Here is a 20,288-nt window from a genome sequence, read left to right as displayed (position 1 = left end):
TCATTTATGTTAAATTTTAGGACTGACCTCGCAGTTTTTCGGCTGCTTCCTTAGCAAAATGCCTCAAGTCGGTCTCGAGACCATCAAATGGAAAATCTGCAAACTCCTGAACGTGGAACTGCAGGCTCTTCGACAGCGACCGCCTTCCGAAGCATTTCTGCTTGATAGTGAAGTCCAACGGAGTCGCAAACGCCTCGATGACGTATTGATCACGGCTCGAATTCCGGTCGAAAGACATCAAGTGCCTCCAAATCGCCGGGTCTGGATAGCCGCCGACTTCCACATCGTGCACGCTCCGGTCAAATGCAACCGAAGTCGAGTCCACTTCGTGTTCCGTCTCCGAGTCTTCCTCGTCAGGGATAGTAGCGTCGTTGGTCCCGGTGAGCTTGTGCTTGTTGCGATGCAGGAACAGCACTTCCCCATTCGCATCGTGCTGTACCATTGTCATGCCACAGAATGCTGAGGTGTTGGTTACCACTCCCGCCATCGCTGGTGGCGTCTTGATCATGTGAAATGTGGCTTTCAGCTTGAGCCACGCGAGCCGGAACAAGTCCTTGTCCCCCCACGCCAGTCGGTAGTGAACCAGAAAGTTGGGGTTGTGCGTGGCGTAAAACATTACGAGCTCGAGTGGGGCCGCATGCCTGCGTCGATCCACCACCAATTGACCGCTCTCTTGCTCGAACATGTCGACGAAGGGCATGTCCAGCAGTTCCCACAGTAGGGACTTGTTGTGGAGGCCGAACATGGTGGAGCTCGGGTGCCAGAAGTCGGGCCAAAAGACGGCACCAGTCCGCTCGAATTCGCGCGAGTCGAACAGAAACCTCGGATCACGTACCGGCACATTGTCAGCATCGAGAAACAGCACCCGATCGAAGGAACTGTGATAGATGGCGTAGATTTTTGCCACAAAGCGCTTGGCTTCAGGGTCCGTGATCGGGTGGAAGGATATATCTCCGACTGACGTGTTCTGTGCTAGATGCTGAAGAGGGGCGAGTGCTTCAGGAGCGAGCTCCATCTCGTCAGGTCGAAGCCAGATTTCGATTGGAAGCGAGCAGTGTAGAATGTCACGAAGCGCTCGAATGGTAGCATACGCACTCGGGGCCAGCTTCGGATAGACCACCATAACGATTCCGTCACGTGGAGGCTGCGTAGAGACAGCAACGTTGGGGAGTCGGAAGTCGGGAGTTGGTAGCGCTTGGTGTGCCTGGACGCGGAATCGAGCGAAGGCGGGGGCATTGATGCAGCGAAATGGCACGCGATTACGCAGGACGTTGCATGAGTGCCGCATAACACGAAAGCGTTCGCCAGACTTGGTATCTTCCACCTCGCAGTATCCTGACGCGTTGTTGGGCACGAAGTCGTAGCACGTCAGATCTTTGTGCGGTTCTCGTGGGCCGTCGGGATTGCAGTCGCCAGTATTTCTCCATCCGATGCACCTGAGTGAGCGCGTTTTAGTCTCCCCTGACGGTAGGACATGTACCGAACGAGCGTGTGCTTCAGCTTCCGCTCTTATATTGGCTTCGGGATCACTCGAGTCTAAAGGCATTGCGTCAGAAGACGGCGCCTTTTTCCATTCAGAGCCCGCACTCATGCCAGATTCGGGTAGAAGTTCGCTTGCAGCACCCATGGACGTCGAGGTAGTAGCCATTCTCTTCTGACTTACGGAAGGGATAGGATCGTCGTCAATGTTTATACGAAGCAGCTGCATAGCGTTTCCGTTAAAAGAGCGGCCGATCGCTCCTAGTAGCGCTCGTTGATGAGCAATGATGGGGCGCTCAAAAGGTGAGAGTTTATGTTGTCTCGGGCGCAAGTTGAAGAGCACAATTCCGTACATTCCGACGCTGAAAAGGATCAAGCGTGTCAGCCATCGTTGCAGTGGTGGTGGAGTTCTGCGAGGGCCCCGAAGTCCGTGCTGGCCTACCATGACGATAATTCTGAAGTGCTCATGAGCCCTAGGTGCTTTTGCCGTGAATAGTCTCCATGCCAGCAGTCGTTTCACTAAGCAGTGCACGTTCCCGAAAGGGGTTTCGCTCATTATCCCAAGAACAACAACACGTTGAGAAGGGATCATGCCGCTTTTGAGAAACAGAAAAATGTACCATTATTATTTTCTCACCATATTTGTTTCATCTTAAAATTTGTCAACAGTTTGTACTTGAAGGTAATGCGGTTCAAGAAGCCGGTTCACGGATTGCTGAGCTTCTGTTGCCGCCGAGTCGCTGCCTCCATTGCATACCGGCGCAACTCAGTTTCCAGTCCTGAAAAAGCCAAATCTGCAAACTTTTGTACGTAGAAGTTGGGATCCTTTCCCAGCTCACGCTGGCCATAGCAGTTTTGCTCCTTTGAGAACTCTGGCTCACCATTGTACGTCTCGATAATGTAGCGTGAGCGGCGTGATGTGTTCTTGAAGGAAAGCAGGTGGGTCCAAATAACTGGATCAGGATACCCATCTAGCTCCGGTGCTTCCATCGTTTTGCCTGGAATTGCCTCGATCGCTTTCAACTCGGCCTGGACCTCTTTGAACTTGGGCGTCTTACGACCCTCAGGATTCTTGCTCACTAGCTTTGTTGTCGCGCGTCGGACAGCTTCGGCCATGTTATCGCCATCTCGCCGTCTCGCCACACCACTGAGGTTGTTTGAATTCCGGTGCAGGAAGAGCACATTTCCCTCCGTGTCGTGCTGCACCATCGTCATCCCGCAAAAGCTCTCATTGATCACTTTTCCTGCCACGGCGGGGGGATACCGGACCTTGTGAAATGGTGAGAGCTGCTTGAGCCACGCGAGTCGGAAGAGGTCCTTGTCTCCATGCACAAGTTTCATTCTGTCGAAAATGCCCGAGCGTTGAAAAGCGTAGTGACGCACGAGCTCCAGTCTAGCGGCGTGCCTCCTCCTATCGACCACCAATTGTCCACTCTCCTGCTCGAACATATTCGCAAACGGGATATCGAGCAGCTCCCAGATGAGCGACTGGCTGTGGATATTGAAGATCGAGTTCGACGGGTGCCAGAAATCCGGCCAAAACACTGCGCCAGTCTCCTTGAACTCTTCAGATCGAACAGAAATGCCGGATCGCGCACGGGAACATTGTCAGCATCCAGAAACAGCAGTCGGTCGAAGTGGCTGTTGTAGATCGCGTGAACCTTCCGAAACCCCGTAGCGTGGAAATCATTAACTTGGTGAAACGAAATGTCCCCCATTCCATCAGCGCGAGCAAGTTTCTGCAGCGTCTTCATGTCTGCAGGGTGGTTCCTCATCTCTCTAGGGACAAACCAGAGCTTCAGGGGCAGTTTACAGTCCAAGCCGCGCAGTACGCGAATCGTAGCGCAGACACTTGCCATAAGCTTGGGATAAATCACCATCACGATGCCGTCTCGAGATTCCGACGTGCTGTCACCAATATTCGGCAGCCTAAATCCGGACTCCAGCCACTTGTGTAACGCTTCAGTGGCTTGCGCTGGGAAGTTGGCAAAACCCACCGCGTCTGAGCAGCGAAGACGGCCTCCAGTCTGAGACTGTTGCAAAAGCGCCTCCCGACTCGGAATCTCTCGCCCGAGTCCGTGCCTTCCACTTCGCAGTAGCCAGACTCGCCAGCCGGCACTCGGGTCATGCACGAATGGTCCTTTTCCGGGACCCGGGGTCCGATCGGACTGCAGTCTCCAGTCGCCTTCCAGCCAACACAGCGCAAATTACACGGTCTGGTCTCACCCCTCGGGAAGTTTTTGACCGTCTTCGCGTGGTTTTCAGCCTCCTCCTGCTTCTCCTTCACCTCTCTCTCCTGCGCTATCGCTGGGTCTTTGGTTTCAATTGGGATCTGGGTCAGGGTCTCGTTTCGGTGGTCGGACTGCGTTCGGGCCTTGAGCTCCTCTTCCCTATTCCGGATGGCTACACGCCCCTGGGGGGACAGAACGAGTTTCGGCCGCTGCTTCTTGCGCTCGGGCATAGGTTTCCTCGTGACGACCTCCACTTCCCCGAACCTCGGGCGGTAGGTTCGACCATCGATAGCCGACGTCCGGGTCCGAGTCAGATCCGCCAGTTCACTATTGTACCACAGCAGCACGAAAGCCCCGTAGACAATGCCCGCCAGCAGCAGCGAGCGCAGCAGGCGTCTGCGTTGGCACACCGCCGGCGGAGATGATGCCATTGTCTGCGGATCCGGAGCAGCCGGCTACTGCCACGGGATAGCGCAACAGCTCCGATGCTGGTCATCCGCGCGGATTGAGACGGGGTATGTACCAAAAGCATGGTACTAATGGTGCCGACGCTATCACGTGTGACGTGTGACACTCAAGGTTCAACTGGGATGTCGTGCGGACAGGAGCCGCATATCTGCCATTCCGCTTCTCGCTCTGCACGCCCCTCGCCGCGTACCCGTTCGTATAATGCAGCAGAGCTTGCCCATTGCCGGTCGGTGGCTGGCCCGTGGGCTGGCCGTCACCATCTTCCTCTATGGGTTGCTGCTGCTGGTGCTGTGGTCCGACTCACCGCATGGAGGTCTCTCGGTCTCGATATCAACGGCAGCCGCAACAACAATGAAGGAGCCGCTTCAGTTGATTCGCAGCGACGTTATCGCTGGTGATGGGTCCATCTCCGTCAACTCGTCGCAGCTTAACAGTTCGTCCTCCGCTCGATGTCCTCCAAGACGATGTTGAAGACGTTCCTCGACAGCAATGGGCTGTCCACCCTGGGTGTCCCCCAGTTCTCGTGCCTCGGGTGGCGTTAGACCGGTGGCTGCAGCCCCGACGGCCCGCGCGAGCCAGACAACGACGCCGACTGCGGCAAGAACATCAAGGCCGGCGCCTCCGGCTACTGCCTGCTCAAGAACGAGGCCACGGGGGAGGAGGTGCAGGCCATGCGCGTCAACTGCTCCACTATGAGGGAGGAGGTGCGCTTCAACTGCCGCCAAGCAGCTGACTTCGCCCGTGTTGCGCCTCAGATCGACCTGTTGATATCTGCCAAGCGACAGGAGGAGGAAGGGGAGCAGACTGCAATGAAGACGCAAGGAGAGGTGCAGCTCGAGCCCAAGAACGGCGTCCTCATGGTCATGTACCCGAAGCTACTCCCCAGCGTCTACTCGAACTTGAGGCTGCTCCGCTCGTACAACTGCTCGCTGCCGGTGGAGCTCTGGTATCTGCAAAGTGAAATGGGTGTTAACCCGCTGAACGGGTCAAAGTTGTTGCAGTCTTTGGTGGACGAATATGGGCCCATTTCGCTACGTGGTATTGCGGACACTGAGGTGGGCGGATTCAACTCCAAAGTGTTCGCTCTGGCCAATTCCGACCTGGATCAAGTGCTGTTTGTGACAGGCCACTGTCACACAGGCGCCACCGTGTGTGCGCGGTGGTCAATCAGAGCCCACCATAGGTTTAATGGCTGGGACGGTCTCGAGTGCCGAGACCGTCTCGGCACTTAATACCAGAGTTCAATTTGCCTACTACTTCCTCTGCTTGTGTAACCACGTAACGGGCTGTAGTTAGCCCGTTACACCTGGTAGCACTTCGCTAATCCGTCCAACGCCCAAGATCGTGATGAACATGAACGACACGTCGATGCCTGACGCGTCCCGGACGACTGCCACTGTACTGGAGCACGCCAGCTTTCCTCACCTGTCGGCGATCGAGTGGGAGGCGCTACACCGCCTCGCAGCGGTGTCTGGTGACGCTGTGATCAAGACACTACTGACGGCGGGAACCGAGGAACAACAAGGCCTGGCCGCCCAGGAGTTCATGGCGCGTGAACTCGCTGACCTCCGTCAGCGAGTGTCGACTCCCACGCAGACCAAGAACAAGTCCGACATCGTGAAGCTCGATGTCTCCACGTACAGCGGTGAAGGCGAGGGCCACCTTCACCTGAACCACTGGTTCTGCGAGGTGGACATCGCGATCGAAGCTCGGCAGCTGTCTACCGATCTCGCGCGCACGCGCTTTCTCCTGTCCAAGCTGGCGGGGAAGGCGAAGGAGTGGGCGCTCGGCAAGCTCGTGGCCGACGCTTCCTGCTTCCCGACCATGGCATCGATGAAGGCAGACTTGCGGCTCCCGTTCGAGCCGCCCCAAGATGAAAGCGTTCTGCGCTCCGCCTTCCTGGCGTTGAAGCAAGGACGCATGTCCATGCTCGTGTACATCCAGCGCGCACGACACCTTGTGTCGTGCATCACGACGCATCCCGTAGACATGGCGACCCAAGTCCACGTCTTCATCTCCGGCATGAGCGCTGGCAACCAGCGCTTCTACCTGACCCGGAAGACCCCACCGACACTCGAAGAGGCCTTCGCTGTTGCGCTCCGTGAAGACTACAGTGTGGCGGCGTCGCAGGCTTTCCGGGCTCCGGTGCCCGAGCCGGAGCCGATGGAGGTGGATGCGATTCAACAGTTCGGTGGACGTCGGGTGCCGACGTCATCAGCAAGGCCGCCAACGGCCTCGTCAACGCACAGTCCCCGCCCGATGCGCTGCTACCGCTGTGGGAAACCTGGACATCGCGCGGCTATTTGCCGCGCTCCGGCGCCGATGCAGGCGAACGTCACGGTCGCGAACGACGTCGCCGCTGCAAAAAACGGCGACAACCAGTAGGTGCGGGGCGTCCTACTGGTCGTGGAAGGAGCGATGGTTCTCTGGTGGCAGAACCTCCTCCTAGCCCTCCCGTGCTTCATGCACAACTCTTTGCCACCACCTCCGGCGGTGACACGAGGCTGATTGTGCTTAGCCTCCACGTTGACGGCGCGACGCGCCCTCTTCGCGCGCTGCTGGAGTCGGGCGCAACGAACAACTTCGTTCGCGCCGAGAGCTTGTCGGTGTTACCGGTGGACTTGACCATTCGCGACGGGCCTGGCGACATGATCGTGAAGTACGCTGATGGGAAGCCGCGGCGGACGCCGCGGCGCTCGGCGACCTTCGCGTACGAGTTCGACGGGTTCCGCAGTTCCGAGAAGTTCTTGGTGATCGAGCTGAGCGGCTCGTTCGACTGTGTCTTCGGCATCCCGTGGCTCACTCGCCACCAGCCTGAGATCAACTGGCTGACTGGCACAGTCCGCCCCCGGGACATTGATGTGAATGCAGTATTGGCGTTCCTGTGCGGAACGCCTAACCAGTGGCCGCATGTTGCCGTCATGGACCCCGACTCCATGACCCTTGCTGCGCACGAAGCGAGCGATGGCCCTTCGTGTGCGGTGTGCGAACTCGCAACCTGCGCCGGTCCTGAGCAGGAGCCTCAGGACGTGTCTGACGTGGTCGAGCATGGGTTCCCACGTCCCGACGAGCAGCGGTTCTCGGAAGCGGACAATGACGTGGTCGAGCCACGTCAGGACGAGCAGCGCCTCTCCAACGTTGAAGAGCGAGAAGATGTGGTTGAGCGTGGCCTCCCACACGCGGTCGAGCATGGGTTCCCGCGTGTGGTCGAGCGGGAGCTCCCTGATGAAGTCGACGCGGTCGTGTCCAATGACCCGCGTCCACGTCCAACGTTGTGTCACGGCGCCCCAGTTCAGCGGCCGTGATCGAGCATGGGCTCTCATCGGCAGCTTCGGACAACAATCCACGTCCGGTTCGACGTCACGGACGTCGCAACCCGCGCCGTCCTCGTACGCCTTCGGCGGACTCAGTTGAGGCTGAGGCTGAAGTGATCTCAGTCCTGGTGGGGGACGACGCGGAGGCGCCTCCGCGTATACGCAACGTCGAAGTCGCACGTCCACCGTGCGACGCCGCCGAGATCACTCGGCTGCCTGGGCTCTCGTGGAAACACTTCCTCCGTGACCTGAAGAAGGGCGAGATCAAGCAGGTGTGGATGATCGTCGCCGAAGACGCCGAGTCAATTGCGGCCGTCGCAACCAGTGCGTCGGACCCAGCTTCCGACGCCAGGACGCGCCCAAAAGGAGCCGAGCCGAAGAACGCCCGTCAAGCCCGCTACGCAGCTCAGTCGTTGCCGGCGCTCGAAGCGGCCGGCAACCCAGTCGCTCCGCTCGTGCGCGAGTTCATGGAGATTTTCCCGGACAAGGTTCCAGCCGTTCTTCCACCCGACCGCGGTGTTCGACACGAGATTAACCTCGTGCCCGGTGCGAAGTACTGCGTGACGCGGCAGTGGCCGCTTCCTCGCGACCAAGTCTAAACCATTGACGCCTTCTTCGAGAGTCGCCGGCAAGCCGGCCACGTTCGTGAGAGTCTCTCGCCGCACTCCAGTCCGACGTTCTGCGTGAAGAAAGCAACCGGCGGCTGGAGAATCGTCCACGCCTCCAACAAGCTCAACGAGGCCACCATACCTGCGCAAACGCCGATCCCGAGGAAGGACATGGTGCTGAACACCTTGTCCGGCAGCACGAAGTACAGTGCCATTGATCTGATGGATGGCTTCTATCAGATCTTGATGCGCGAAGACAATGTGCCGCTGACAGCGGTCAGCACGCCCAGCGGGATGTTGTGGGAATGGCTCGTGATGCTGCAGGGGCTCGAGAACGACCCCGCCACCTTCAACCGGATGGTGTCCAACTTGCTTCGGCCGTACCGAGACTTCGCGTCCATCTACTTCGACGACACCTTCATTCACAGTCGTGCCGAGGACGGCATGATGGACGTTGAGGTCCACCTACAGCACCTGCGCAAGGTGTTCGAGGTGATGAAGGAGAACAAGCTGTACGCCAACTTGAAGAAGTGCATCTTCTGCGCTCCCGAGATCCCTGTGCTCGGGAGCTACGTCAGCAAGGACGGTGTCCGCGCCGACCCCGAGAAGATCGAGGCAATCTGCGCGTGGCCGACGCCGCAGGACCAGAAGCAGCTCCGGCAGTGGCTGGGGCTCGCCACGCATCTTCACCATTACTCGAAGAACTTCGCTTCGACGATCCGCCCGCTATCTCAACTCCTCAAGGCAGACGCCACGTGGTCGTGGCGTCCCGAGCACCAAGCTGCCTCGACGCGGTGAAGTCGAGCTTGTCCACCGCGCCTGTGCTCATGCTTCCAGACACTCGAAGCCCTTCCATGTTGTGTGCGACGCGAGCGACTACGCGATCGGATGCGCCTTGATGCAGTTCGATGACGAAGGACGCGAGCGGGTCATCAGCTACCAGTCGCGTCAGCTGAAGCCGGCGGAACGGAATTATCCGGTCCTTGATAAGGGGCTACTGGCCATACGCTACGCCCTCATCAAGTTCCGCGTGTATCTCCTCGGCGAACAGACCTTCGCGATCTACACCGATCACGCGTCGTTGAGGACAGCGACGAAGAGCCCCCACTTGTCCCAGCGCATGGCGCGCTGGTTGTCCCTGTTCTCCGAGTACAACTTCGTCATGCACTACAAGCCGGGCAAGACCAACATCCTTGCCGACGCGTTATCACGTCGGCCTGACTACGTGCAGTCAGGTCGCCACGCAGTTGGCGACGAGGACGACGACGAATGCGCCGTATGTACTGCCGAAGACGTCGCTGCTGTTGAGGTTGCAGCGACCAGTCCGCTTCATGACTTGATCGTGGACGCGTACAAGGAGGACGCGTCCTGCTTGGAGCTGATCCAGTTCCTGCGAGACCCTGGTGCCGTGGCGAAGCGCAAGCTGTTTCAACGCAGCCGCTCCCGCGTCGACCGCTACTCGCTGGACGGCGAGTTGCTCACGTACCGCGTCGACCGTGAAGATCCCCCGCGCATCGTCGTTACTCTGGACGACGATCTCCGAGCTCGGCTGATCCACGAGTTCCATGACACGCCGAGCGGCGGCCATCTCGGACGCGAGAAGACGTTCGCGTCGCTGTCCAGAGACTGCTACTGGCCGCATATGTACAAGTGGGTTCGGAAATGGGTACGCTCCTGCGAAACGTGCCAACGCGTGAAGCCGAATCCGTCCAAGCAGGCTCCGCTTCGACCTCTCCCAGTCGCCACAGACGCATGGGCGTCAGTCAGCATGGACTTCGTCTTTGGGCTGCCCCGAGACACTCAAGGGCGCACTGGCGTGCTTGTCTTCGTTGATCGGTTCAGCAAGATGCTCCATCTTGCTCCTGTTGCTGCCAGCATCACGGCGAAGCAAACCACCGCGATCTTCGTGGACGTGGTGTACCGCCACCACGGGCTTCCGTCCTCCATCGTATCGGATCGCGACCCTCGCTTTACGTCTGCTTTCTGGCGAGAGCTTTTTTCAGTTGCTGGGGACGCGGTTGTGCATGTCCACCGCGTCGCATCCGGAGACAGACGGCCAAACTGAGCGCGCCAACCGTGTTGTTGAAGACATACTACGCAGCTTCGCTACGTCGTTCAAGTCGTGGAGCACCTTCCTGCCCCTGGTCGAATTCGCCCTCACAACGCTGTCAACGCATCGACCGGGCTGTCCCGGTTCTTCGTCAACTTCGGTCGCCATCCTCGTGTTTCAGCGCTCCTTGGTGCGGAGCGCTCTGAGACTCCAGCTGGTCGCGCTGCTGAAGACGCGGGCGATCTCGCGCCACTCGTTCCGGATGAAGACATTGCTGTAGACCCCGAACCAGGCCAAGCTGAGCGTCGTGGCCCCGTACCCGACGCTGTCTCCGCGTTGTTACATGGCGTCACCACTCGTCGAGGCTCTAACGCTCCAGCAGTCGGAGTGCGCACACGTGCCGCCACGCGGGCGGCACACGAGAGACCACGCGCCAACCCCGAACGAGCCTAGCGCACACGTGCCGCTAGGAGGGCGGCACCTTCGGACATCGCAGCTTGGACTTCGCGCACGCTGATTGACCCGATACCACGTCGGGCCGTCGAGCACCTGCCGCGCCGGTTCCTGCCAACTTCGATCCGCTCCCAGCGACGCAGCCCCAAGACACTGCGGCTGTCCGCGACTTCCTGCAGAAACGTGAGTCGGTTGTGCGTTATGTACGCGACACCATCGCGGCGGCGGTGGACCGGCAAAAGGAATATGCCGATCGACGAGGGCGACGACATCTGGAGACGTTCGCCATGAGCGATCGGGTACTGCTCTCTACGACGGGCATGTCGCCAAGTTTGGTGACGAACTTGGGCGCGAACAAGCTCGCGCCCCGATTTATTGGACCTTTTAAAGTGACGAAGGTACTCGGCGACGCCTACACGCTGCAGCTCCCTACGGCACTCCGGCTGCACCCTACGTTCTACGTTGGCCGACTGCGACGATACCATCCCGCCGCCATTCCCGGTGGCGCCGATGACCATGCCCAAGTCGATCAAGACGCTGCGCCATCGCAGCGTCAGCCCGAGGTTCGCGCATCTGCATTCCAGCGCGACGGTCCTGCTCCCCTAGTGGACGCTGCTGGGAGCCAGCGTCACATTGTCGAAGCCATTCTCAACCACGACGACCACCGAGATGCACCGCAGCGCGCACGCATGGATCGCGGCACTCGTCGCCGCGATGGAGAGATACCTTCGCACCGCCGGTATTTGGTTCGATGGCTTGGCCCGATGGACGACAGCTGGGAGCCACGCGAGGTCCTACTCGCAGATGTCCCCGACTGCATGGCGGCGTACGAGACGTCGCTTGCAGAGGGCGCGGCGGCGAGCCGTGCCTAACTCAACGAGAGCCTCGCAAGAACGGACAGCCCAGCGGCGATGCTCGACTTCAGACGACGGACGACCTTCGGTGTTCCAGGATTCGCGGCGACCTGACCCACGGTGGAGTCACGGTGCGTACCACCGCGACGGACTCGCTTCATGCCACGCCAGCGCCAGACCAGCTGCACCAAGATCACTCCGTTGAAGCCCACGCTGCTGCTGCGGTCGCGCTGCAGCCGGCCCTTGATGACGTCCGAGACACTGCTGCGCTGCTTCACTCACTTCGCGCGCGCTGTCGGCCCGCGCCTGCCAAGTAGCATCACATCCGCCTCGCGCAGCTCTGCAGTTCCTTTCTAGAGTTTAGATATGTGTATGTTCCAATCTTGAGTAGGGGGTGGTGTGACAGGCCACTGTCACACAGGCGCCACCGTGTGTGCGCGGTGGCCAATCAGAGCCCACCATAGGTTTAATGGCTGGGACGGTCTCGAGTGACGAGACCGTCTCGGCACTTAATACCAGAGTTCAATTTGCCTACTACTTCTTCTGCTTGTGTAACCACGCAACGGGCTGCAGTTAGCCCGTTACAGTTCCTGGACGCGAACAACTCGCCCGTGAAGGATCCGACCTACTTGTTCTCGACGCCCGAGTTTGTGCAGACTGGAGCCGTCTTCTGGCCGGACTTCTGGCACCCAGTCAACACGATCTTCAACGTCAACAAGGAGTCGTTGCTGTGGGAGCTGGTGGGTACACTTTACGTGGACATGTTCGAACAGGAGAGCGGTCAGTTGCTGATTGATCGACGCAAAGCTGCAGTGGTCCTGGAGATCGTCCAGTTCTTGGCGTTGCGCACTCCGAACAACTTCGAGCGCTTCAAGCTGCTTCACGGCGATAAGGACCTTTTCCGGTTGGCGTGGCTCAAGACGAACACGTCCTTTCACATGATCCAGACCCCTCCGGCCGCTGCGGGATTGGTGAAGACCAAGCATTTCTGCGGTATGACCATGGTGCAACATGACCCACAAGGAGACGTGATCTTCCTGCACCACAACGGCAAAAAGCTCATGGGTGAGGAGGAGACGAGCAAAACTCGCGTGTGGACCCATCTCCAGTCGTTCGTGTTTCCTGAAAATCTAGCTTCAGCGAACGCGAATGCTGCGGAACGGTACGAGTACATGACCACCAACTACCGCACGTGGTAGTTGGTGGAGGCATTTTCCGGAATTTCCCTATGTGCTACGGCGACAACAAGAGTCGAAGCACTACAAAACAACTCCATGGGAAGAGCTGCCCTTTGGGGACCTCGAGGACCGACTGCACGGCTTCGCCCAGGAGGCAGCCGCACTGTAGCGAAACTCGGTAGACTACTATTAGTGTATTCTTATTTATTTGTTATAAAACGTATTCCAGTCTCAATCTCTTTGCCTCGCTCTGGTGAAAAAAACAACTACTAGGCTCAAGTGATGGTGGGTCCAGTCGGGTGTGTTTTCTCACGTGAAGCTTCATCATTAAGCTTAAATCTTGGGTTCTTCAGATTTACTGTAAATCCACTGGTCATGTCATAATACGTCGGTCACTTCATTTCTACAATCGGCCACTTGCGATTTTGCAGTAAGCCAGAGAGATGGTGAGGTTGGTGCTTCTGTGTGCATTCATGCGCATGCCGGGGCGAGGGGTATTTCTCGTGAAGATCGGCGATCAGCAGCTTGGAGCTCAACTATATGAAGCTGTCAAGGAGAAGCTTCCCGAAAGCGATTGCCCCGCAGACACGCTCAAACTTTATCTCGCACAGGACAGTGAGGGCAAGTGGATCGAGTGCACTGATGAATTGGTAGTGGCCGTGAGGAAAGGCGACGAATTGAGCCGATTTCACCCGGGAGGCCTAATTAACCCGCCAAGCATTTGCAGATATACCTCTCGAGGGCGGAACGAGCGGGGGTGCTTCATGTAGCAGTGCTGCTCCCAGATCATGTTCGCGAGACAGTGAAGGACACCCACGGTACCAGGCCAATGATGCCGATATTCGACAACGGAGCCACGTCCAGGTGGTTGGAGAAGTTCAGGGGGCAGCGAGTATCGACTGAGGACTTGCCTCCTGTCAGCGAGCTCGAACAATTCCTTCAAGGTCCACTACCTGTAAAGATTGGGGCACCTGAGGCGCTGCTTGACGTCTGGATCTGGTCACTCAAAATCGACACGAAAGTGCTGAACAAGACGTTCGAAATCTCCAATTCCGAGCCCTGTGTTGGCTTTCTGGATCGAGTTTGGCATCACTCGGCCGATGTTCCGTCAATTTCATCCTGCGACACGAAATTTGGATATATTTCGCTTTGGGACGGAGCAATTCACCATATCCTCGAGTTCGTCTTGCGTGGCAGCAACAGGTGGAGTAGCCGATACTCGATTGATGGTGTTCCGGACTACACCTTCTTCATCGACTCCATTTGCGTGCTTCGAGGTGAAGAAGAGGGTCCAACAGTCCGTCCTGTGGACTCGCTTCCTCGCGCGCCGTTCAAACAGGTTCGATGGTTTCATGGCGACGTGCCTTATTTGTTTGGGTATGCGGCGGATCTCCATTCCATAAGCTTGTATGCGCTCACACGCGCAGAGGACGAGTCGAATGCTATTCGAACAGTTCGCACTGGAGGATATAACCTGCAAAATCCGCGTTCGCGTTTCCGGTTGCTGCTTGCAGTGCTGAACATGGCTCGATTGCTACAAAGCATCGCGGATCTGTGTCCTGCAAGCGGGGCTGCTAAATACGCGGTGCTCCATCGGCCTGACGACGTAAAAATCCTGCTCGAGCCCACGCACGTGACCAAGACCTTTCTTTCACAACCTTTCCTACAAGCAGCACTGGTCTACACTGTTCTGGAAGATCGTGGGGTGCCTGCCACACACTGAACGTGTGGCGTCTGTGAATGAAGACGAGAGGAGCCTGGTGTTTACCCCTCGTGGAATTCGTGTTGAACCGGACTCCAGCGATGATTTGTTCCAGGCCATCCACGATATTCCGGAGGCTCTGATTAAGCATGCACCGAGACATTCCTTGGTCTAACGTGATGAAATCCCGCGACGGCTCGTGGTTCCTGATCGACTTCTTGCATGCTGTATTAAGTCGTGCCGACAATTCAAGCGGAAAGCATTTGAATTGTGAGAACCATGCCCCTGAGATGTTCGTCAAGAAGAGCACACACTCTACAGCAGTGGACATTTGGTCGGTTGGCCTGTTGCTGGAAGAGTGCAGCGATATGTGGGACGATGGAGGCGAGAGAACTGCATTCAAGCCGACACCAAAAGTGGCTCTTCAGAGACTGAATCAACTTTGGCAGAAATCGAGGAACTGTGGCACGCACTATTGGTAGGACGCGTGTTGGTTTTGATAAACCTTTATCCTTTTTTGGTTGGGGTTGGGGTGACGCCCTCCCCCGGAACGCGTGGACGGCGGCGAATGCCGCTCACGGGCTTCCGGCAGGCGCTCTCGGGCGTCTGCAAGTCCCTTGCGAGTCTCTCCCTTTGGCAGCCACCTTCACCAGCAGTACTACCCGTCACAACCCCCCTTCCGTATCGTTCTAACCACACTGACAGCACTAACCGCCTTAGAATAGGCTCGTTCAATGTGCCGTCCCTAGGTTCGCTATACAAGCAGTTTGAAACGCTTCCCCCAGACCTGCGCCGCTACCAGATCGATATCCTTGGCCTCCAAGAGACCAAGCTGTATGAGCTGGGGCGCTTTGAGGTCGGAGACTACTTACTACTAACGTTGCCGGCACAGGAAGAGCGCTACGGAGTTGGATTTACCATATCTCCTCGCGTTACTCCTTACCTCCGTCGGTGCTGGGCTCACAGCGACCGTATCGGCATCTTGCAGATGCGGCTACCTAACACAGGACCCATCAACATCGTCACGGCCTACGCTCCATACAGCGGGCGCCCACTAACTGAAGTAGATGCTTTCTACGCAGACCTTCGAGCAGCCATGGACCAATTCCCCCGCAGAGATATCACCATGATTACCGGAGACTTTAACCGGAGAAACGTTTCTCGGGCCTCATGCACGAGGCACGCGTAACAGGAACGGCCACCTCATGGCTGCCTTTTGTGATACTTATTAACTCTTTGCTACCAATACAGCCTTTTCCAAGCGAGCGGAAAACAAGACCACCTGGAGCCAGCGCAAGCGGACACACTGTGTCTACAATCAAATCGACTACGTACTCTGCCCTCAGAGTTGTAGACGGTTCTGTCTAGATACCCAGTCCTGGGGTGGGGCCATCACCCCGTCCGACCACAAGATCGTCACCGCGGACTTTGAGCTCAAGCACATCCGTCGCCTCCGGTTTCCGTCGCGTCGCACAAGCGGCACAACTGTTCACCTCGCACGCATCGTGTTAGTTCACAACGACGACTCCAGAACCGCTTACGCATCAGCCGTTAAACGGATCCTACCCCCCCCCCCCCCCCAGACGCTGACGATGGATCCACTATCAACCTGCAATGGGAGGACACTTTTGCTACACGAAGCAGCATCGCAGACCATCGGGTTTTCTTCGCCGGATCAACGACGCTGCCGCAGCTACGACGATCCGCTGCTCGCCGCGCTGTCCGAGCAACAACGCCAGCTCCGGCTCCGCATTTACAACGACACATCGGCCAACACAGCGCTGCTGCGCTCTCAGCGAAACAAGATCCTACACCAGATCCGCACTCGCTGCTGTGACCTCGCTAACATGGCCCTCGACGAAAAGGTTTCACGCATCGAGGCTTCAAGCGACTCTCACAAAATGTTCGTTGCCGTCCGCGATCTCGCCCGCAAACCGACACAGCAGCTTCTAATTCAAGACTCATCAGGTAAGTATATACTTCACAGAAACACAGCTAACAAATTGTCCGAGATCACTTCCAAGAACAGTTTCTAAATCCAGATCAAGCTCAAGTATCGCCAGACCCAACAGCTCAACCCCTCGACTGCCCAATCACGCCGGACGAAGTCCGTGGTGCCCTCCTTCGACTGAACAACGGTCGTGCTGCTGGCCCCGATGCTATTCCTGGTGAACTACTCAAGTATGCCGCTGCTGACGTTGCTCCACGACTCGCACATCTACTAAACCGCAGCTTCGAACGCGGTGAACCCATCCCACTGGGCCAAGGTATCCTGCTGTGTCTCCAGAAGCCGAACAAGCCACGAGGGCAGTACGCCCGATAGTTCTCCTGAACACTATTCGCAAAGCGGTGTCACTCATCGTTCTCCGCCGCATCACACCCGCGGTCGACAAGTTTCTCTCAGGCCACCAAAGTGGCTTCCGCAAGAGCCGCAGTACGGCTGACGCGGTGTGGGCCCACAAGTGGCTGTGCGCACGGGTACAAAAGTATCGCGAAATCGTTCATGTACTGGGTATCGACTTCTCGCGCGCGTTCGACACGATCGACCGTGCCAAACGCCTCAACATTCTACAGCAGTTTCTACACGACGACGAAATCCGGCTGATTCGACTCTAACTATCCGACACAACGCTTTCAGTCCGCATCGGCCACCAGATCCAGCAACCATTCGGCAGCAACACAGGTACGCCACAGGGCGACTCACTCTCACCAGTATTATTTGTTATCTACCTAGAAGCAGCACTTAGAGATCTAGCTAGTCACCCTGCAATGCCGCCGGACCTGCTCCAGCAAATGATCGTGTATGCGGACGATGCCGACTTTATCTGTCGGGACCCCGCCCTCGTCGAGCTCATCCAGACCCATGCCCCGGAAGTATTCGCGCTGATCGCTTCAAATGAACGCGGCAAAGACGGAACACACAATTCTCCGCCGCTGCCTGACACCTGCCAGTGCCGACCCCCACGCTCGTGCAGTGGAAGGAGCATGGAGGTCTACGCGGAAGCTTGGCTCGTTGCTCGGAGATGCCGATGATGTATCGCGTCGGAAAATACTCGCTGCGGCTGCTCTTCGGCGGCTCTGGACGGTCTGGCTGAGATCGCACCGTATCACAGACACGACACGAATTCGCCTCTACAACTGCTACGTACTGCCGATACTACTCTACAACTGCGGGACCTGGGCGCTTACACCAACGGAGCTTCACCGACTCGAAAGCTTTCACCGTCGCCAGCTACGGTCTGTCCTCAATGTGCGTTACCCGTACCACATCTCCAACGCTGATCTCTACGCAACGTGCGACGAGCGGCCGCTCCGTCACCGGATCACATCTGCGAGGTGGGGGCTTCTCGGGCACATTCTACGGCGACTACAAGATATCCCGGCGTTTATCCAGATGAAGGCGTATTTCTCTTCCTCCGACAGCAGCAAGTGGAGAGGTAGGCCCCGCACCACACTGCCTCTCGTCCTCGACCCGGACCTTGATGCTAGTGGGTGTGGCTACCGCCTCCGCACCAGCTTAGACTTGGAGAGACTTCGACTGCTTGCCCAAGACCGACGTAAATGGAAGGCCCTCATGACTACCATTGCTGACTCTGCCAGCCAAAGGAGACTCGACGTATGCGGACACCACACTATGCCGCCGACTAGCTAAACTGAGACTAGCGCAGGTGTAATTTGGCTACGCGAACACGTAAATCATTGCATTGCAAACCTTTATCCGTTCGGACGTTGGCGTCAGCGATTATCCTTCCACAGGATAATCAACAGCTGCAGTAACGCATCCAGTGAATTCACATAACGACAAAAGTGATGACGATCCAAACGCTTTTGTGCGTCACGTTTCCTTTCATAGCTCGGAACAAAAAGTTGGGAGGGATGGCTCCATGCCGTTTCCCTTTAATCGTGCTCGTATCCGCTTGTTCCGTTCCCGACACCATCCACAGCATGCATATCCGATGATTCCACGCGTGCTTCGAAGGATTTCAATCCTACATGTAGACACTACACTGTAGAGTGACTAAAAATCATTTGACATCGCAAATTCGGATCGGCAAATGTACAGTCGACAGGCGTGGAATGACCAGTTGCGGAAGATATGCAAGCTTGCTGCGGTTGGCCAACCCCAACGGGGCTCAACGGTCTCTCTCACTTTTATTCTGCCATCGTCCTGTTTCGCCGTCAACCAAACATCAAATTCCCACGCGCCCCAATGCGCCAGTCCCCGTTAGGACGCCGGGTCGCCAAGCCATTGCTCCTGATCTTTGCGTTCTGCCACGTATTGATACTCTCCGTCTGGATGGGCTCGCAACGACCAGAGCCCTTGAAAAGGGGCCATCAACAGGTTCAGCTACGTCAGTCTCATGGTACCGATGCAGTTTCCGACGCAGCAGCAATGCCGAATTCCAGACTGAAACCTCTGGTAGATCCCCAGAATGACAGCCAACCACCGGCCAGATTGACGAAAAGTTTTGAGTCTGTCGCCAAAGCAATTTCTTCGGTGCACTCAAGTCGTCCCGAGATTGCTGGAGGCGGTCCGCTCGCCACCGATTGGCCAACTCGAAGGCCAAACATCTCTGCTAGTGACATGCTGAGCATCCCGGAGTTTTCGTGTCTTGGATGGCGGGAAACCGATGGCTGCACACTTGGACCACCCAGCGGCCTCAATCGAGTCGTGGGCTGTGATACGGGCATAAAGGCCGGTGCGTCGGGGTACTGTTTGCTGCAAAATCAAGCTACGGGTGAAGAAGTTCGAGCGATGCAGGTGAATTGCTCATCACTGCGTAGCGAGGTGGAGTTCAACTGCACACAAGCAGCAGACTTCGCACTAGTCACGTCGCAGTTGAACATGCTCGTAGATACGATCAAAGCCGAGCACGACCAACCCCAGGTGCAAGGATCAACAGAAGCGAAGAACGGCGTGCTCATGGTCATTTACCCGAAGCTGCTGTCGAGTGTGTACGCCACGATCCGAGTGTTGCGCTCGTACAACTGCTCGCTGCCGGTCGAGCTCTGGTTTCTAGAGAACGAAATGGGTTCAAACCCTCTCGCAAACAACCGGTTGCTCCAGTCACTGGAAAACGAATATGGACCAATATCGCTGCATGGAATTTCCGGGGAAAACGTCGACGGATTTAACACCAAGATCCTCGCTCTCGCCCACTCGAACCTCGACCAAGTTTTGTTTCTAGACGCCGACAACACGCCTGTCAAAGACCCCACATACATCTTCACGGCGCCAGAGTTCATCGAAAGTGGAGCGATCTTTTGGCCGGATTTTTGGCACCCTGCCAACACGATCTTTAATATCCACAACGAGACGCTGCTCTGGGAACTGGTGGATATGCCCTTCGTGGACATGTTTGAGCAGGAGAGCGGCCAGCTGCTGATTGATCGACGCAGAGCAGCAGCAGCCCTGAGAGTACTTCAATTCTTAGCGCTGCGCCAGCCGAACCCCCTCCAGCAATTGAAACTCGTCCACGGCGACAAGGACCTCTTCCGGATAGCGTGGCTTAAGACCAACACCTCATTCCACATGATCGAGACGCCTGCAGCAGTCGCGGGCATACTAAACAACGGTGGGTTTTGCGGTATTACAATGGTCCAGCACGACCCCGAAGGAAAAGTCCTCTTCCTGCACCACAACGGCAAGAAAGTAATCGGCGATGACCAGACTCGAACGTGGACCCACCTCCAGTCCTTCGTATTTCCCGACCAGCTGGCACTCCATCGATCCAACGCCTCAGATCGATACGCTTACTTGGCGGACAACTACCGCGTTGGTATATACGGGACCAGCGATGCATTTCCAGGACTGCTGATGTGCTACAGACTCACAACCGAGCACTATCGCTTAACGTCGTGGACAGAATTATTACACCACGACCTTGAAGATCGACTCCGAGACTTCGTCCAGGAAGCTACAGAGCTTGGGAATTAAAACCCAGTCGAGA

At 57.1% G+C, this 20,288-nt stretch overlaps 8 protein-coding genes across 8 annotated transcripts; 6 read left to right on the top strand and 2 right to left on the bottom strand.

Moving 5' to 3' along the window:
• Nucleotides 1-16: 16 nt before the first annotated feature.
• On the bottom strand, nt 17-1,546 carry PHYSODRAFT_504257 (hypothetical protein; the record flags this gene model as incomplete). Its single annotated transcript, XM_009529770.1, has 1 exon — nt 17-1,546. One exon carries the CDS (start codon nt 1,544-1,546, stop codon nt 17-19), a length of 1,530 nt encoding a protein of 509 aa, XP_009528065.1.
• A 638-nt stretch (nt 1,547-2,184) lies between these two features.
• Nucleotides 2,185-4,141, bottom strand: PHYSODRAFT_332721 (hypothetical protein; the record flags this gene model as incomplete). Its single annotated transcript, XM_009529769.1, has 3 exons — nt 2,185-3,042; nt 3,078-3,408; nt 3,477-4,141. 3 exons carry the CDS (start codon nt 4,139-4,141, stop codon nt 2,185-2,187), a joined length of 1,854 nt encoding a protein of 617 aa, XP_009528064.1.
• A 238-nt stretch (nt 4,142-4,379) lies between these two features.
• On the top strand, nt 4,380-5,232 carry PHYSODRAFT_301436 (hypothetical protein; the record flags this gene model as incomplete). The annotated part of the gene is made up of 3 exons (XM_009529768.1): nt 4,380-4,579; nt 4,735-5,135; nt 5,180-5,232. The coding sequence occupies 3 exons, from the start codon at nt 4,380-4,382 to the stop codon at nt 5,230-5,232; spliced, it is 654 nt and encodes a 217-aa protein (XP_009528063.1).
• Nucleotides 5,233-12,395: 7,163 nt separating this feature from the next.
• On the top strand, nt 12,396-12,804 carry PHYSODRAFT_301435 (hypothetical protein; the record flags this gene model as incomplete). Its single annotated transcript, XM_009529767.1, has 2 exons — nt 12,396-12,619; nt 12,657-12,804. 2 exons carry the CDS (start codon nt 12,396-12,398, stop codon nt 12,802-12,804), a joined length of 372 nt encoding a protein of 123 aa, XP_009528062.1.
• Nucleotides 12,805-13,078: 274 nt separating this feature from the next.
• PHYSODRAFT_301434 (hypothetical protein) lies at nt 13,079-14,358 on the top strand (the record flags this gene model as incomplete). Its single annotated transcript, XM_009529766.1, has 2 exons — nt 13,079-13,294; nt 13,363-14,358. The coding sequence occupies 2 exons, from the start codon at nt 13,079-13,081 to the stop codon at nt 14,356-14,358; spliced, it is 1,212 nt and encodes a 403-aa protein (XP_009528061.1).
• Nucleotides 14,359-15,067: 709 nt separating this feature from the next.
• Nucleotides 15,068-16,478, top strand: PHYSODRAFT_286145 (hypothetical protein; the record flags this gene model as incomplete). The annotated part of the gene is made up of 3 exons (XM_009529765.1): nt 15,068-15,325; nt 15,591-15,887; nt 15,982-16,478. Coding segments are annotated over 2 exons (606 nt in total), but the record flags the coding sequence as incomplete, so codon positions are not given.
• A 968-nt stretch (nt 16,479-17,446) lies between these two features.
• PHYSODRAFT_411651 (hypothetical protein) lies at nt 17,447-18,005 on the top strand (the record flags this gene model as incomplete). The annotated part of the gene is made up of 3 exons (XM_009529764.1): nt 17,447-17,578; nt 17,642-17,825; nt 17,944-18,005. Coding segments are annotated over 3 exons (378 nt in total), but the record flags the coding sequence as incomplete, so codon positions are not given.
• Nucleotides 18,006-18,922: 917 nt separating this feature from the next.
• On the top strand, nt 18,923-20,275 carry PHYSODRAFT_332719 (hypothetical protein; the record flags this gene model as incomplete). Its single annotated transcript, XM_009529763.1, has 1 exon — nt 18,923-20,275. The coding sequence occupies one exon, from the start codon at nt 18,923-18,925 to the stop codon at nt 20,273-20,275; it is 1,353 nt and encodes a 450-aa protein (XP_009528058.1).
• Between the last annotated feature and the right edge of the window lie 13 nt (nt 20,276-20,288).

This window comes from Phytophthora sojae (genome assembly GCF_000149755.1).
Source record: "Phytophthora sojae unplaced genomic scaffold PHYSOscaffold_4, whole genome shotgun sequence".
NCBI classification, from domain to species: domain Eukaryota; phylum Oomycota; class Peronosporomycetes; order Peronosporales; family Peronosporaceae; genus Phytophthora; species Phytophthora sojae.
The sequence above is the reverse complement of the archived record's forward strand: the minus strand, read 5'-3'. Positions and strand labels throughout refer to the sequence as shown.